Here is a 16,332-nt window from a genome sequence, read left to right as displayed (position 1 = left end):
TGCGGTAGCGCCCGAGTGAGGTAGCTATAGAGCAGCTATACTATGTTGTGACAAAGCGTGTGCGAATATTGTGCGATGCACATATTATTATTGTTATAGAATATATATATATATATATATTAATCATCAGCTGCAACTAGTAACCTACGTCCAATCGCGTTTATTATTGTAGTATTGTCACGTCACAAGTACATGGATATAAAACTAATTATAAAAATTATAATGCATATACATAAATATAAATTATTGTTTTTAATTTCGTGCGCTTACAAACCAGCTGATCAAAATATAACACCTTCGTGACAATGTATCGACGCATTTATCGATTTTCGAACAATATCAATTATATCTTGAAATTATGGCGCTTTTCAGGACTGCCCTGACTCTTGGACGCGACCTCCGGACTTACCTACACATTGCTTTATGGCTTAAGCGTTTTCGGGCATGTTTCTTTGAAACAGAATCGCAACGATGTTGCGCAATTACAATTAAAATAATGAACTAAAATCAGTAGGTACTGATTGTGGTTTTAACTCGGAAGTCACATATTTGTATACGTTGGCAGCTAGTTATACCAGTACCAATATAGGCAATCGTACACCGTACACTTACCTACTCATTGTAATGCCTTGATAATAAAAAAGAAAATTTTACAACCGTCATCGTTGTCGTTATACATCTACAAGTTACAACCATACAGCCATACAAGAACTGACAAAAGAATAATCTCAAATTCTCAAACTAGTTCGATCAGTCCGCGTCAACAAAAACGAAATTTACAATATTTTGATAGACGAGTACCTATGCCATTTCGGTATTTTAGTCGAATATGTAGTTACACATTTTATGAATTTAAAATTAATGTTTTTCATTATAGTTAGGATGAAGTAGAAGTATTTTATAAGTTGGAAAATAGAAACAAGGTAGGTTTATACCTATGAAATGCTTGTGAAACTTACCAATATTCGTGGTATTCCAAACTGCAACGCAAAATTGTGTCTGTCATCTCGCTACAAATGCAATACATCAACATATTTAACGTACTTAATGAAAAAAAATGTATTCCGATGTGCTACGATTGCATCACACCAGGGGCGTACTCAAGGGGGGGTCGTGGGGTTTGAACCTCCCCCATGACCACACTAACCTATGTAGTCTTGTGTGTTCGTGCTTAGGGGAGAGGTGGCCACGGTGAGACATGGGGCACAGTGATCCATTAAATATAAGTCGACTAATTTAATATTTAACCATCAGATGGAGAATCCAGAAGATTCATAAAATCATAATAAACATAATGGTTATAACTATTAGTCACGGATATAGATACTAGTAGCTATATCCGTGCTATTAGTAAGTTCAGGTCAAAAATGATACTATCATCTTATCATAATATTGTTATTTTTTTTTTTATATTGTTATCAAAATCAAAAAATGTGAGCTTCGTTTTTTTCAATTTTGGTATCGAATTTTATTCAAAGTTACATATTTTAAGGTATGTATAAATTAAATTTTTCTTGTGCACAATTTATTTATATGCGCAATTGTTTATCATAAATATTCATACGAGAATAATAAAAAATCTGCAAAATAATAGATCGGTATACAGTGAGACAGTACACAGTGAGACAAATAAATACTGTTGCCTCGCTGTACCCAACATCAGTTAACTCTAAAACAAGACTGTTGAAATAAATTGTGATCATAACAAAGTGATATTAGGTTATGATTTTTATTTAATTTTTAAAACTTAAACATAAAACTATTGAAATAAACAAAGTGAATACCTACATTTTTTTAATTGTACAAAAACATAATTAATTATTTTAAAATTTGTTAAAAAAATTCTCTTTAATTGTTTTATCATATATAATAAAATGTTGTGAAATGAAAAGTTTAAATATAAAAAATAAAATATAATTTAAAAGGTTTTATATTATATAATGCCCCGTGACGTGTCTAATTGTGTACAAGGCTGGGTCACAGTGAGACACTATGAAATTTTTAAAAAAAATTTCTCTGGGTTGAAATTTCGTTAAATTTTAGAATGTTATTAATATGTTTTTTAATGCTCAATAATATTTAGAATAAAACCATAATAACGCTGTTGAAGGATTATCACTTAAAACAAAAACAATATTTAAAAAGTAATTTTTAGTATCTCACTGTGGCCACCTCTCTCCTATATAAATATAACTCATAAGAGCAATTTTCTAAAAAAAATTTTTTTTAAGGAAAAATAATCAAAATATATCTATTTTAAATCATATGTCAACATGCAATATACGTCGATTGCATGCATTATCTGTTAAGAACTGTAAGATTAGGTAAGTAAGAATATTTTTAAAAAGAAAGTGACAAAGTCCCAGTGATCAACCCCCCCCCCCCATTGAAAACTCCTGAGTACACCTCTGCATCACACCAAAGAAGTGTTTAAAATTATGGTTTATTATTTATTTCATTTTGCATTTATTTAAAACCGTTCACACAATCGTTTAAAAATTATATTACCTACTAATTTTTAATTCAAGATGTAAATTTTTTAAACGTATTTTGGGATAATTTTAAAATAATATATTATTAACTTGAATATAGTTAGATATCGCTAAAATGCTTAGGAGCAAATTGAGAGGCCTGGGGCGATTAGTCCCCCCCCCTAAAAAAATCTAGGACAAACAATTTTAAAATGCTATATTATAAATATCTGTTTGTCTTTTATTATATTCAACTCCCTCTCCAAGTCAAAAGTTGAAATTGCACCTAGGTATGTTAAAATTTATAAAAATAAAAATTTGCTAAAAAAAGCATCGAACACCACGATGCATTGTAACTACAGGCATGGGGTTTTTAATGGATTTTCTTAGGTCAATATTATTTGATATTATAGGGAATTTCAAAAAAAAAAAAAATAATAATAATAAGATGTATTTTTTATTTTTAACTGACTTTTTTTTCATCACAATTTCAAAACTTTTGAGCCGGCAGTTGTAGCGTTGTAGGTACCGGTAACAAAATTATTTTATTTTTTCAAATGGTAACAATTTTATTTTTGAGCAGAAAATTTGAAAAGACAAATTCATAGTCTTTATTCTTAGTTCAATTTGTACAAAAAAAAAGGAGTAAATAATGAAGCAGATATGCAAAATGTTGCTCAATTTCCGACCGCCAATCGTATATCATCACTTTTTATATCATGTTGAATTCTATGGTGCTATGCCACCATAACACGAATGGTTTTAAGACTAATTATATTATAATATAATAATTGTTTCGATTAAAACTAACAATCGCACTTTATCTAAAGTGAATGATGCGTGCATAACATGTTATTCGTTATTTTTATAATGGTATATTATAGTGTGTTATTACATGTCATTATTACTAGGGCTCGGATGTTGTTGCACTAAAAATGTTATAAAATTGATTGCATTATTGCTGTGAAAAAAAACCCAAAATTGCACTTAAAAATTGCAATATAAAAATATTTTGAACCAAAAAAATAAATAAATATATTAACAAATTATTTTATGAAATGGATTAAGTCATTTTATTAAGTAATATTATAAAGTTTTATTAGATAGGTTTTAAACGAGTAGATAATAAAAAAGATTCAAATTCAAATTCTCGTCAGTTGTCATTAAAAATCTGGTAAATTGTGCGGTCTTATTATTTTTTCAGAAATCTACAAATAATTTTATCAAAATTTAAAACTTTTTATTTAAACTATTTTTGATTTGTTTTTTTTTTTGAAAACCTTACCTTACCTTAAAAATTATTGCACTGTATAATCCTAACAAAAAAAGGTGAAAACATAAAAAAAATATAAAATTATATTGAAAATGATACACATATCTTAATATTATAATAAGCATAATAATTTTAGACCAAAAACATTTTAATATTTTTTTAAATTAATTAAAAATGTTTTAATCTGTTTTTTTGTTTTTTAGATAGAGTGTGATTACCTACTTCTAATCGTTACAGTTATTATATTATATTCTATCGGGATATGTTAACGTGTCATCGCAGTTGCATACGAACTGAGTCCCAGTATAACCTTTTTTGACGAATTGAGTCCCGGGTTGTTTTAGGGTATATACCAAATGAGTCTAGTGAAATTTTAGGTATAATACTAATTGAGTCCATGTTTTAATACTAACTGAGTCCCGTCAAACTAAAAAAAAAAAAACATTTTCCTTCCCATTTTTACAGACATGGGACTATCTGTAGAAAAAAAATTCTACAGGTATGGTTAAAAATGTTTTTTTAAATATTTTATAATATAAATATATAATAATGTAGGGGTATAATACAGTAAGAATAATTAATTAGTCCAGCGTTGGTGATTATTGGCTGAATTCTTGTGAAAACGAAATTTGTATCTGTCGATTACAAATATAGTTTTATTTCTTTCACTTAGCATAACTTCATCCATGATGCGTGGTGTACCTCGTAAACTAGAATGTGTAATATAATAAAAAAAAAATTCCAAGTTGATATGAACAATATCTCAGTAGATATCGGTAATTATTATACTAGCGACGATAGAAATAAAATCTAAAATTCCCGGCCTATAGTATAATAATATGTTACTATATTATCTGATGAAAGTCATAAAAATGATATGAACGAAATGTATATATAGTATTATATACGTAAATTGTACATCCATTTTGACGCCCGGCACGGCTGTGCGGCATAATTTCCGCTTTGTCTGGACTCGGACGGTTGATTTTATATTTTACTCAAAATAATCCTCGGACTCAATTCGTATACTATTAGTTTCCTAACCCCGGACTCAATTAGTATATATCTCGTTTGTACCCGGGACTCAATTGGTATATAATTTTTTTCCCCTTCAGGTATTGGGACTCAATTGGTATACAGCGGTCATCGCTACCGATATCCCTTTTTTTATTACATAAAATGTAAAATAATGCATTCCAATTAAAAGTAATTATAATAGTATTATCACTAGTATCTGCGTTAACATTTCTGAAAAAACTCTATCTCCTCTACCGGCTCTACATCAAGTCAATCAATATGCCTATTATTGCCTATAACTTATAAGAATAAGACATTATTAAGAGTTAAGACCTCAGTTTTCTTCTTCTAAACATTTATAATATTTTGATTTATAGTATTTATATATCCCAAACTGACACATCAGTCATTAATTCCTGTAATAAAATAAATAATATTACACATCCCGACATCCGACAATATACATGATATAATAGTAAAGTTAATGATTTCCAACCGCTTAAAGTCCAAACTATAAAGGAGTATATATTCGTGTTTTATTTATTTAGGCATATGCAAAATAAAATATTTTAGCCACATCTCTCCTAATAAATATTAGTCCAGAATAATATATTTTATAAAAAATGTATGATAATTAAAAAGGGAGACTGGCACAAGTTGGCATGCAGACATCAAATAATATGCAACACCGCCTGTCCGCCTTTATTATGATGCATCGCATAATATGATTGATTATAATACTACTTATATCTTCCTATAATCCTATTCCTTTTTTTTATTTTTTGTTTTTAAACCAGTGGCGCCGAAGTCCGTGTTTATGTATGGCAGCTGCCATACATATAAAAATTTGGCTGGGGGGTGGGTCTTTAGATGAAAATTAATAGGAATAGGATCACAAATTATTAAGTAATATTGCCCATTGGGCATTGAGAATATTTGGTATTAAACATCAATGTTTTCGTTGAACCCTGAACAATAAACGCTAAATAGTTCATAATAAATAATAATACAATCAATAGTAAGAACAGTAACAACTATTAGCGCAGAAATCGGTGTCAGTTGCTTAGCACTAGTCAGCAGTCAGTCATTACTTTATTAAGTATTCAGGTCAGAGTGAGCGACTTATTTGTTATTTTTGTTGAGTTTATTGTCTACTAGTGTTCATGTACTATTTCTGTTAACTGAATAGTTTATAATTAAATGAATTATTATTTAATATACTTAGTTTATATTTTTAGTTATCACTTTTTCTATTATTTTGATTTTAGTCTTTTGAGTTTTGACTTTTTAAGCACGTTTATTTTTAATAATTAAAATACTTTATTACCCATATTAATGTATTATATGAATGTTAATACTGCCTTATCGACTATTATTTATACATTTAAGAATTGAGTATACTTATTTTATGTACATACGTATATGGTATATCCGATATCGTATATAGAAACATTAGAAACAAATATTTTGAACAGAACAAAAATAATAATAGAAACCATCAACCAATAAAGGTATCCGCCGACCGGCGACCATCTACCCCACTACCATAATTAATTATACTACATTATTACCGTCCATCTATCATAACATAGCAAGCACGAGGGAATTATTTAATTTATTTTGTTTGGCTAAATTAGCTAATATTTTTCCAAATTTATATTTAGTTTTAAAATTAGCTGTTACATTACCTGTAACAAGCTGTAGCGTAGAGCGAACGTTTTCTAAATTAAAACTTATAAAAACAAAGTTAAGAACAACTATGTCACAAGATCGTCTCGAGAGTTTAATGAAAATATCATGTGAGCAAGATATAATTATTAATAATGAAAATGTAATTTTGTTATTTGCAGCTAAAAGTAGTGTTCTAACTAAATGTTTGATTTATTAGTACATGTTTAATACTTATATTGTTATGAAAGGACATAATTATTATTAATACTGTATATTGTATAATATAATATAAAATAAAAGGTTGAATTTTGTTTATATCTTTGTATTTTGTAGTAAGTACTATCGTTGAAGGCAATTCAATATAATTTGTATATTATATATTTATGTTAATTATTACATAGTTGGAAAAAGGAGAAAAAGCTTATAAAAAATAAGAGTGTGTAGAAAATTGTTTGTGAGAGGTTTCAAATTTTATTTGTGGGTTGTGTTGTAGGTGGCGGGGGTGGGTGGGTGGGTGGTTGTTGGAGATTCTTGCCATACATTTAATTTTGTACTTCGGCGCCACTGTTTTAAACCATATATACAGTTAGGCATTTAAAAGAAAATATTTAAGCACCATTTAATAGCTTACATAGTTATATCTTATATAGAGCGAAATAAGTAAATCGTGCAATTTACAAAGTATACTATGTATAAATAGAATTATGAATTTATGCCGTAAAAAAAATCTTGATAATGTGTGATTAATGATTATATTGCTTTGGTCTACTCTACGTATTCCGTAGTTCTAATTTTAAGTTATGGTGGCATGATGACGACTTTTCGGGACAAATATTATCCAGAAAAAAATGGATGGTGAATGGGTACTGCTTTAATGAGTAGTGGATAGATAGTAGTCAGTTTTTACTGAATCTCTTTTAGGTGTAACTATATTTTGTGTCAGTAATTCAGGAATTAGGGGTGTTGAAAATTGTTTCTGTTCCATATGAATAAAATATGTTCGCTCCGTCAGTTAATATGATTATTATAATAATATGGTGTTGATAATATGTTATCGTATTATTACAGCAGCCGTTCGCTGTAATTTTGTTTTTATATATTTGTGTTTACTCATCCTGCGTCGCGTCGGCCGATAAACGTTTTTCGATGACTGTACATTTTTATTTAATTTTTTTCGTACGTATACGCGGCTTTGAATAATAATGACTAATAAGTAGTTATTACGATATAGTAGGTAGGTTTATTCCGTCTTGTGTGGGGCCTGATGCGACTAATATAATGTTGGTCGAACGAAACTCAAGTCACAACGATTTTCGTCTGTGTAAATGTTTATGCGTTATTGCCAAGTATTCATAAAATTATACATTGGGTTCGATTTATTTAAAAACAAATGAAGCATTATTCATGTCGAAAAAGAAACATTTATTTTATGAGACAATGAGACTATTATTGTCTATTAATTGTTGAGACCGTCATATTGTTTTGAATTTGAATAAAATACGTTTTGTTATTAATGTTATTATTAATTAATTGTTTATTATTTGTGTATATTTATTCAAAGTAAAACAGAAAAATCTGACGAATGAAATAACTTTTTCTCACCAATATTTTTACATATTATATTATAATTAATTGACGCTTACTGCTTACATTAAACGTATGAATAGTATAACATTTAAATTTTTTTATAGGTAATGAAAAAAAATAAATCTGATATACATTTTTTGAACAATTTTTTTTGTTAAATAAACTATAAAGTTGACACAGCCATAAAAAACATTTTAAATTAAATAGGTTTAAGTTTAAATTGTTTTTAAATATTTTATGATAACATTTATAAATAATTAAGTGAAACCTTGTTACAGTCAAAATAATTTTTTTTATAATATAACTTATAAGTTATTACTTTTAAAATTATTAAGTCGATAACTACATGCGAATAGTAATTTTGATATTTTAAAATATTATCAAAATATATCATTTGACTTCGATAGATGTTTTGATATTCAAAGGTTTTCAAAAAACAAGATTTACAAATTGGCTATATTTTGAAGTTTAAAAAAAATTTTAAGTCTCGTTTTCAGGATTTAAAAATAAAAATATTATATGTTTGACATAAGAGTAATTAATTAATTGACTTAATAAGCCATGTACATATACAGAGTGTCCCAAAGAGATCTGACATTCTGACAAATGAAATAACTTTTGTTCTAATCAATATTTTTTAAAAATGTCTGCTAAATATAATCCATAGACACTTGCGCTACATTTTTAGAATACATTTTTTATTTTTTAATACTGAAAATAAAAAACTTGAGAATTGATAAAAAAAATTTTCGAAATATTCAATATAGCCAATTTGTAAATCTGATTTTTAGAAAAATTTATATGGTAAAAACACTTATTTAAGTCAAATTACTGATTTTTTACAATTTTTTTAAATATCAATATTTTCGTTAAGTAAATTACGATCTAGTTTATGTTAGAAACATTTTAATTTCAAATATTATAAAGTTTTTTAAAAATATTTTATAAAAAAATTTTTAAATAGGTGCATTTTAAAATCTAATTATTTTTTTATTGCATTTATTTGAATAATATGTGATGTATAAACTATAAATTACTATAATTTACTTAACGAAAATATTGATATTTAGAAAAATTGTAAAAAATCAGCCATTTGACTTAAATAAGTGTTTTTACCATATACATTATTCTAAAAATCAGATTTACAAATTGGATATGTTGAATATTTCGAAAAAAATTTTTGTCAATTTTTAAGTTTTTTATTTTCAGTATTAAAAAATAAAAATGTATTCTAAAAATGTAGCGCAAATGTCTATGAATTATATTTAAAAGAAATGTTTTAAAAATATTGATTAGAATAAAAGTCATTTCATTTGTCAGATCTCTGTATATGTATTGTTTAGAACAAAATTTATTTCATTTGTCAAGTCTTTCTACTACACTGTAAAATAAGTAATAGTAAAAAGTGATATTACTACAGGTATATAGATATTATTATAAAATGTGTACAAATAATAATAAAAGCAATAGTTTAAATATAAAATATAGTACCTATACAGCTCGCCTCTAAGCCTCTTTCTGTCTTTCACCGAGGAGACGCTATTTTTATGTAAATATAAATAATACAATGTTATTGGATAAAGAATAAATATTAAAATATACATAATGCACGTCACACAGATGCCAAGTAGTAAATGTTTTGGTCTTGTGAATTTTGTATTAAACGTCTAATAAAACGACGTGTAGGTACTCACGTCTTTTTCGATTTGTTGAATTCCCGGAATGTTGATCTTATAAAAACTTTAAACGTCCCTGGAAAGATGATCCTAAGATTCCTAAGACACAGTATAGTCACTCACGAGATTTTTTTGGGGATAGATTTTCAGCGTTTCAGGTACTTACCTAACTTATCTATAGTTTCTTTTCTTCTCTGAAACCATTATATTATACTGTGTACCTATTGGTCGTTTATAATATTTTATATAAGTTGTAGCCTTCTAAGTGTATAGGCATATCTATCGAGTTGTTTAATATCTGACACTGATTTTTAAATTGTAAGTATCCAATTCATGTGAAAAGAATTCCATTATATATAATAATACATTTTTTATAAAATATTATAACAGAAAACACTATTGCTACTGTTTCTGAATTTCTGAAATAATAATAATATCTAGATCGGGGTATTATATACTAAATATATCCAATCCCTAAATATTGTATTACACAAATTTTTTGAATTATGATTTTTGATCAATCATATATTGACCCATTTAAAACATATTTTTACAAGCCTATAAATATTAGTTAGTAAATTAATATAACAAGGAAATTAAATTAGCTGAAATACCATTTCAAAACTTAGATTATTAAATAATACATTTTGTATACGTAATAAAAATACATGGGAGGGTCTAAATAACTTAACAAATAAACCCCTATGACATAAGCATTGCGATTCATGAAGTTTCATTAATAAATGCTGGTAGTCGTTAGGGCAGTAGACACATAATATTATTATATTTATATTAGTAAACATTAAATGATTAAACTACAGATTAAATGAAATGTCATCTATCTTATGACTATAACCTATTTTGTCACTAAACCGTGTATATATACATATAGCGAACACGTCGCATGCACTACAAATTAAACATTTTCAATTCTATATTTTAAATAAATATTATATGAACGAACACTACTTCTTCTATTTTTTTAAAATTAATATCATAATAAAAAAATATTTGAAATCAAAATACATAGGAACCCATTTCGGCAATATTTTATTTATTTTAATCACATAAACTTTAAATAATATTATTTATTATCTATGATTATCAAAACAAAAAAGAATTCTAGTGGAATATGACATTTTAATTTTATTTGATAGCAGAGATATATTATTCTAATATACTATATAGAATCCTGAGTGTAGATAATACCTGACATCAGAACTGCAGAGGACAGTGAGAACACTGAGAACGCTCATTGTGAGAATAACTATAGACTATAGTACCAACTATACCTACACTATACGTCAATACACCATGTGTTGTAAAACGTGGAATTGAATATTCAACTTTTAGCTTGTAAAGTGTAAGGTAACGTGTTTTTATGTACCTACCTACATAATATATTTTATTTGCTCCCATGTTGCCATGTGTTAAAGAGCTAAAGGAACACGATACGATCCAACTTGTACGCATTGTTCAATTTTTGTAAAAAATTGTTTTTATAGTTTTGGCAAACTGTACCTATATGAATCATGTTGAAATTTTTTAGTATGTCGCGATATTTATTTAAACCGAATGTTTATATATGGCCTTAAGTTTACTGGTTTAAATTGTTGTCTTTGAATTATTGTGCACCACATGGTTCTATTATTGTACCTAACTATTTATTATTAATTTAACAATCTACTTTTTTTATTTAATTTCTTTATCTCGCTGTTTATATCTACCATACTTACTTATTTAAATTGTTATATATACATAAGCAGAGGTTAAAGTAGGGGACGCAGGGAGGATGAGTTTCCTTACCTCTAATGGTGGTTAAAAAGCGTCCCCTTTAACAAATTATTCGTAAGGTACACCGGAACGCTCCAATTATAACTAAACATTGGTCAATATAATTATAATGTACATTTTAATTTTTTATGAATGCATATTGTTATTTAACGTCAAAGAAAATACAATATATTATGTTTATATTTAAGTTCCTATTATTAAATATTATGAAAAATTAAATGTAATTATGTAAAATTGAGTTTCGTATTATATATATAATATATATTTTGTGGGCCAGTGACGTACCTATACATTTTTAAGGGGAATATCACAAATTATATCATAAATATAAGTAAACGTATAATCAAGACATCTATTACACGTATTTTATTTGAAAATAGTTAATTTAGTATACCTAATTAATAATCGTATAGATTGGTTGGATAGATGGATATTAACATTTTATACACAATATCTTACAATAATTAGGCATTATATATACCTATATATTATGGACTTTTGGTAGACAAAATAACATTAAAGAAATTAATACTTTTAATGAATACACAATACACTATTGTATATATAATATATATGTATAATTTTTTTATATGTGTGTGAACAAAGAATGTTTGATCAATAATACGATGTCAGTATTATAGTTCTTATCTACTTATATAATATGTGGTTTACTTAATGCACACACTGAAAATGGACGTCGTAACTCAAAAAGCAATGACAAAAAAATCTAACTTGTAAGTATTACAGGTAGTTGTATATATTAGTATACTTGTATACATACGTATAGAAGGCACAGAAAAAATTAATATTTTGTAAACGAAAAGTGTTTTTTTTTTTTTATATTGCGTGATGTGTAATTTATACATATATTGTGCAATATTTACGGCGTAGATGCCAAAAATAGCGTGTTTTTGGTAAATAACATAAACGAATTGAAAAATGTTGGTCACGGGGTTTTTTTATGTACCAAGTCGTATAAGTGCAATATTAAAGCATATTATTGGTGTTTAGTTTTAGTCTCATACGTTGTGTTGTAGACTTGTAATGCAATTCGTTTCAAAAATAATTCGTTGTCAGTATATATAACACAGCTAGTAGACACACGGGGCACAGCTAGTGCCTAGTAAGTCGACTAGCTCGTCCTCCGTATTAGTTTACCAGGTAAGTTTGTAAAAATGTAGAAAGTAGAAATATGTTTAAATAATAACAATATTATACCCAGCTTGACCATTGTATCCACCAATAGATTCTAAATGATTTTCAATTTACTCAAGTGACTTAACGCCATTTATTAATTATTTATAGTTTATAGAAGCAAAATACCAAATATTAATGTAATTTTTAATGAATAGTTATTATTACTTATTAATAAAATATAAAGAGTTTATTTAATCATTCGGTGGGTATAGTGCACATTTAGAGCTCAATAAAGAAGCGGAGGATTTAAAACTTGTAATTGAACTGGAAATATCGAAAGGGGTCATAACCCAGCATGACTGCATGCCCAAAGTTATTACTCAATATTCAATAGTCATTTTTTCCAATGACATATTCAGGTATCTTTTAATACTTTTATTTTATTTGTTATTTTCTTAAAAAGTTATATAACTCATGAAGTTATGAAGGCTACAGCGATATTGCTAATCTTCTCCTTTACCACTTCATTGCATGGCACTTACATTGAAAATTCAAAATTCTTTCGAGTTGGAAGTATGAAAATTATTGAGTCCAAAAAAAAAAACATTTTTTAGGTAAAGGCAATTTTCTTTTGTTATTCTGTGCAATATCGCCATTTTCCATAAGCTGAATATTATATAAATATAAATTATAATAACAACTAGAAAATAGCAATACAGAATATATTTACATGTATTTATGTACAATAATATTGTCATTTGTCACAATCATGCTATGATTAGGTTGGGTTGATTGTGTTAATATAATAGCCAACAGCTGGTGAATTATATGATATATAATATGGATTATTTAAAAAATGATTATAATGTAGTGCGATAGTTCGAACGATTCGACAAGTCAGTAAATGTGTTAAAGATAAAAATGACCTAACACCGATATTTTTTACCTAAAGAAGAATATTTATTAATGTCAGCGTTATCTAGCAGATAAGGTAAACGAAAGACACAGTTCGTTCTTCGTGGACACGTTGTGTTGTATGTATATTAGGTATACGCATATAGTTAAGTAGTTAAGAAAAGATAGCAGTTAGTTTAGTTATAAGTTACTATTATAGTCGTTGTGAATGTTTAGTGATTTAAATTGTATTAGAAAAATTGGTAATTGGTTGTAGGTAATATCATCAGTACGGCCTCAGTAAGACCTGAGGGCGTTTTACCCGATTTACTCTCTCGTGTAGTTTAAGTGCATGTTTACGAGTAGGAATACTGATTATGAATTATCAAATTAATTTTCTCCCAATTTATGAACAATTATAATTATGTACACTAATATTGAAAAATAATATAAGACAAGTGTATCTTTTAGAAATTATAATTTAATTTACTGGCTATAAACTATTTAATAATTGAAATGCGTTTACCCTAGGAAATCTGCTGGGACTAAAGTTTCAAGAGGGTCTAAGCAATGGCCACCAGTAAAAACGGTAACTTCAAAACGCAAGCAATCATCTGAGCAAAATCGTACTACAAAGTCAATGTCAAAAGTGAAACCCATCGTTCCTCCAAACTTTGTGGAGAATTTATTTAAGCAGACAAGATTTTCGAAGTACGTTGTTGTATTTCGTAAAGATATAATTATTGGTACGCAATACTGATCGGTTATCGGTTCCCTAGTATTTTAATATAATATATATATATATATATAGGTATGATATAATATATAACTATTACTACGTTTATATGATATATATTATATATAAAAAAATAAACCACTCGCACTATGTAGTTTGAGAATTTAAAACCGATCTAACGCCATTATCATAGCAGGTATATATATGTCAAGAATAACAGGTATATACCTATATTGTATAAATAAGCTGAATGAAAATTACAATAGGTACCTATATACGAATTACAATGGTAATTGTCACGTTTTTGTACAGTCATTTGCAACGTTGTTTTAGGAAAGAAATCGTTGGATTATGCAAACTATTTAAAAAACTCGTCGCTATTTATGGCGCCGAATCGACGTCTTCGGTAGCGGCAATGAGCTCGGTTGTTTTAATAACGATCCCAACGCAGGTTATTTGCCATGCGCGATAATTTAAATGTTTTTATTTGTTTTTCGTGTTTTGTTTTTAAAGGGTTTCGACCGGTTAATGTTCAGAGAATTCCTGCAAATCGAATTCGGAATCGCAACCGAGGAGATTTTGACAGACCGTATATTTTGTTTTTTCGATCAACGTAATGACGGCGTCATACACGAAGACGAATGGATAACTGGGTTGTCGGTGCTGTTGAAAGGCACACAGGACGAACGCATCAAATACACGTTCACCATATATGACCTAAACAACGACGGATTTATAACGAAAGAAGAGATTTTCAGTCTGTTAAGGTTTAAGCTCTGTATATATTGTCATAGTTTTAACGTTACCCAACTCACTCACTTAAAACTTACTTACACAGTTACACATTCAACATCAATAAAATGTCGGACAAGCATGCCGCATGCTACATTATTAAGTAGATAGTAAAACATACAGTATTTCACGTTTCAGGAACTGTTTGGTCAAACATCCGCAAGACGAGGATCCGGACGAAGGAGTACGAGAACTTGTCGACATCGTATTGCGCAAAATGGATTGTGACAAAGACTCAAAACTTTCTTTTGAAGATTTTTCTACATCTGTCAACAAACAATCGTTATTGCTAGAAGCGTTTGGGCAATGTTTACCATCAAGAGAAATGTCTGAGATCTTTGTAAACTCTATTAACAATATGCAGTAAAATATTTGATATGATTTCAACAGCTAACAAGAATAATGTAATTATTTGGAAATTTTGTTTGACCACATCTTATTATTATCAGTCATTTTTTTAGATTTTTGATTAAAACAATCTTAATAGCTATTGCTTAATACTTATTATTGATATTATTGACATAGGCCGAGATACATACAATTATGAAAATATGAACAAGTATGCTTCAAATAAGAAATGTAGGTACCTAATAAAGTAATATATAATATAATAAAATAATACGTTTTTTTTTTAATGTGACTACTGACTAAAACATGTTTTGAACATTTTTAGTTTTAGCCTCTAAGGAAATGAAATAAATTTTCCCAGTAAAAGTATTACCAGAAAACTAAAATATCATATTCCCATTATTTCTAAACATACAATATATTATTTATTTGAAGATATACTCATTTTAAGTTTTCCTGTACTTACAATTTAAGTGTACATAACAAAAAATATATACATACTTATAGGTACTTATATAAAATATAAAACAACTAACCATAATAAAGTATGTTATGTGTTATTTGTATATATACTAAATAATGTAAATACTTGTGTTACACAAATCTAGAGAAGTTAAAAAAAACTATTTTTTTTATATTTTATAGTTAAAAATCATATAAATCATTCTTTTATTGCATGATGTAAAATTGATTAATTTTACTGCTACTACTAATTAAAACTATAAGCTTATAAATTATAATGACTCAACTTTAAATAATAGTATATATATATATATATACATAATTTCACTATTTCTGGCAGATTTATGTATTACTTGCAGTTTTACATAATAAAATTATGAAACTGTAAAACAATAAATACTACTTTCTTTGATTTATATAGATATTTTTTTTTAATCTATTACATGAATTAATTATTACATACATTGGTTGTTA

At 27.4% G+C, this 16,332-nt stretch overlaps 1 protein-coding gene and 1 long non-coding RNA gene across 4 annotated transcripts; one reads left to right on the top strand and one right to left on the bottom strand.

The window, feature by feature from the left end:
- Positions 1 to 9,511: 9,511 nt before the first annotated feature.
- Positions 9,512 to 9,998, bottom strand: LOC149055429 (uncharacterized). Its single transcript, XR_016192227.1, has 3 exons — positions 9,862 to 9,998; positions 9,714 to 9,794; positions 9,512 to 9,558 (listed from the first exon to the last, which is right to left on the bottom strand). It is a non-coding gene; the product is annotated as an uncharacterized LOC149055429 (long non-coding RNA).
- A 2,079-nt stretch (positions 9,999 to 12,077) lies between these two features.
- On the top strand, positions 12,078 to 15,848 carry LOC107166423 (calaxin). 3 transcript variants are annotated; one of them, XM_015515081.2, is made up of 5 exons: positions 12,078 to 12,223; positions 14,052 to 14,231; positions 14,590 to 14,707; positions 14,770 to 15,023; positions 15,187 to 15,686. In XM_015515081.2, exons 1-5 carry the CDS (start codon positions 12,165 to 12,167, stop codon positions 15,413 to 15,415), a joined length of 840 nt encoding a protein of 279 aa, XP_015370567.2. In that variant the 5' UTR covers positions 12,078 to 12,164; the 3' UTR covers positions 15,416 to 15,686. The 3 variants fall into 3 exon arrangements, with proteins under 3 accessions (XP_015370567.2, XP_089085335.1, XP_089085336.1); XM_089229209.1 differs by lacking the exon at positions 12,078 to 12,223 and adding an exon at positions 12,731 to 13,045 and having other exon boundaries at positions 15,187 to 15,848; XM_089229210.1 differs by lacking the exon at positions 12,078 to 12,223 and adding an exon at positions 13,648 to 13,673 and having other exon boundaries at positions 15,187 to 15,684.
- The last annotated feature ends 484 nt before the right edge of the window (positions 15,849 to 16,332 follow it).

This window comes from Diuraphis noxia, unplaced genomic scaffold, assembly GCF_037042655.1.
Source record: "Diuraphis noxia isolate RWA-SAM2 unplaced genomic scaffold, SU_Dnox_SAM2 contig0005, whole genome shotgun sequence".
NCBI classification, from domain to species: Eukaryota; Metazoa; Arthropoda; class Insecta; order Hemiptera; family Aphididae; genus Diuraphis; species Diuraphis noxia.
Note: the sequence above shows the minus strand (reverse complement) of the source record. Positions and strands in the feature narration are given on the sequence as shown.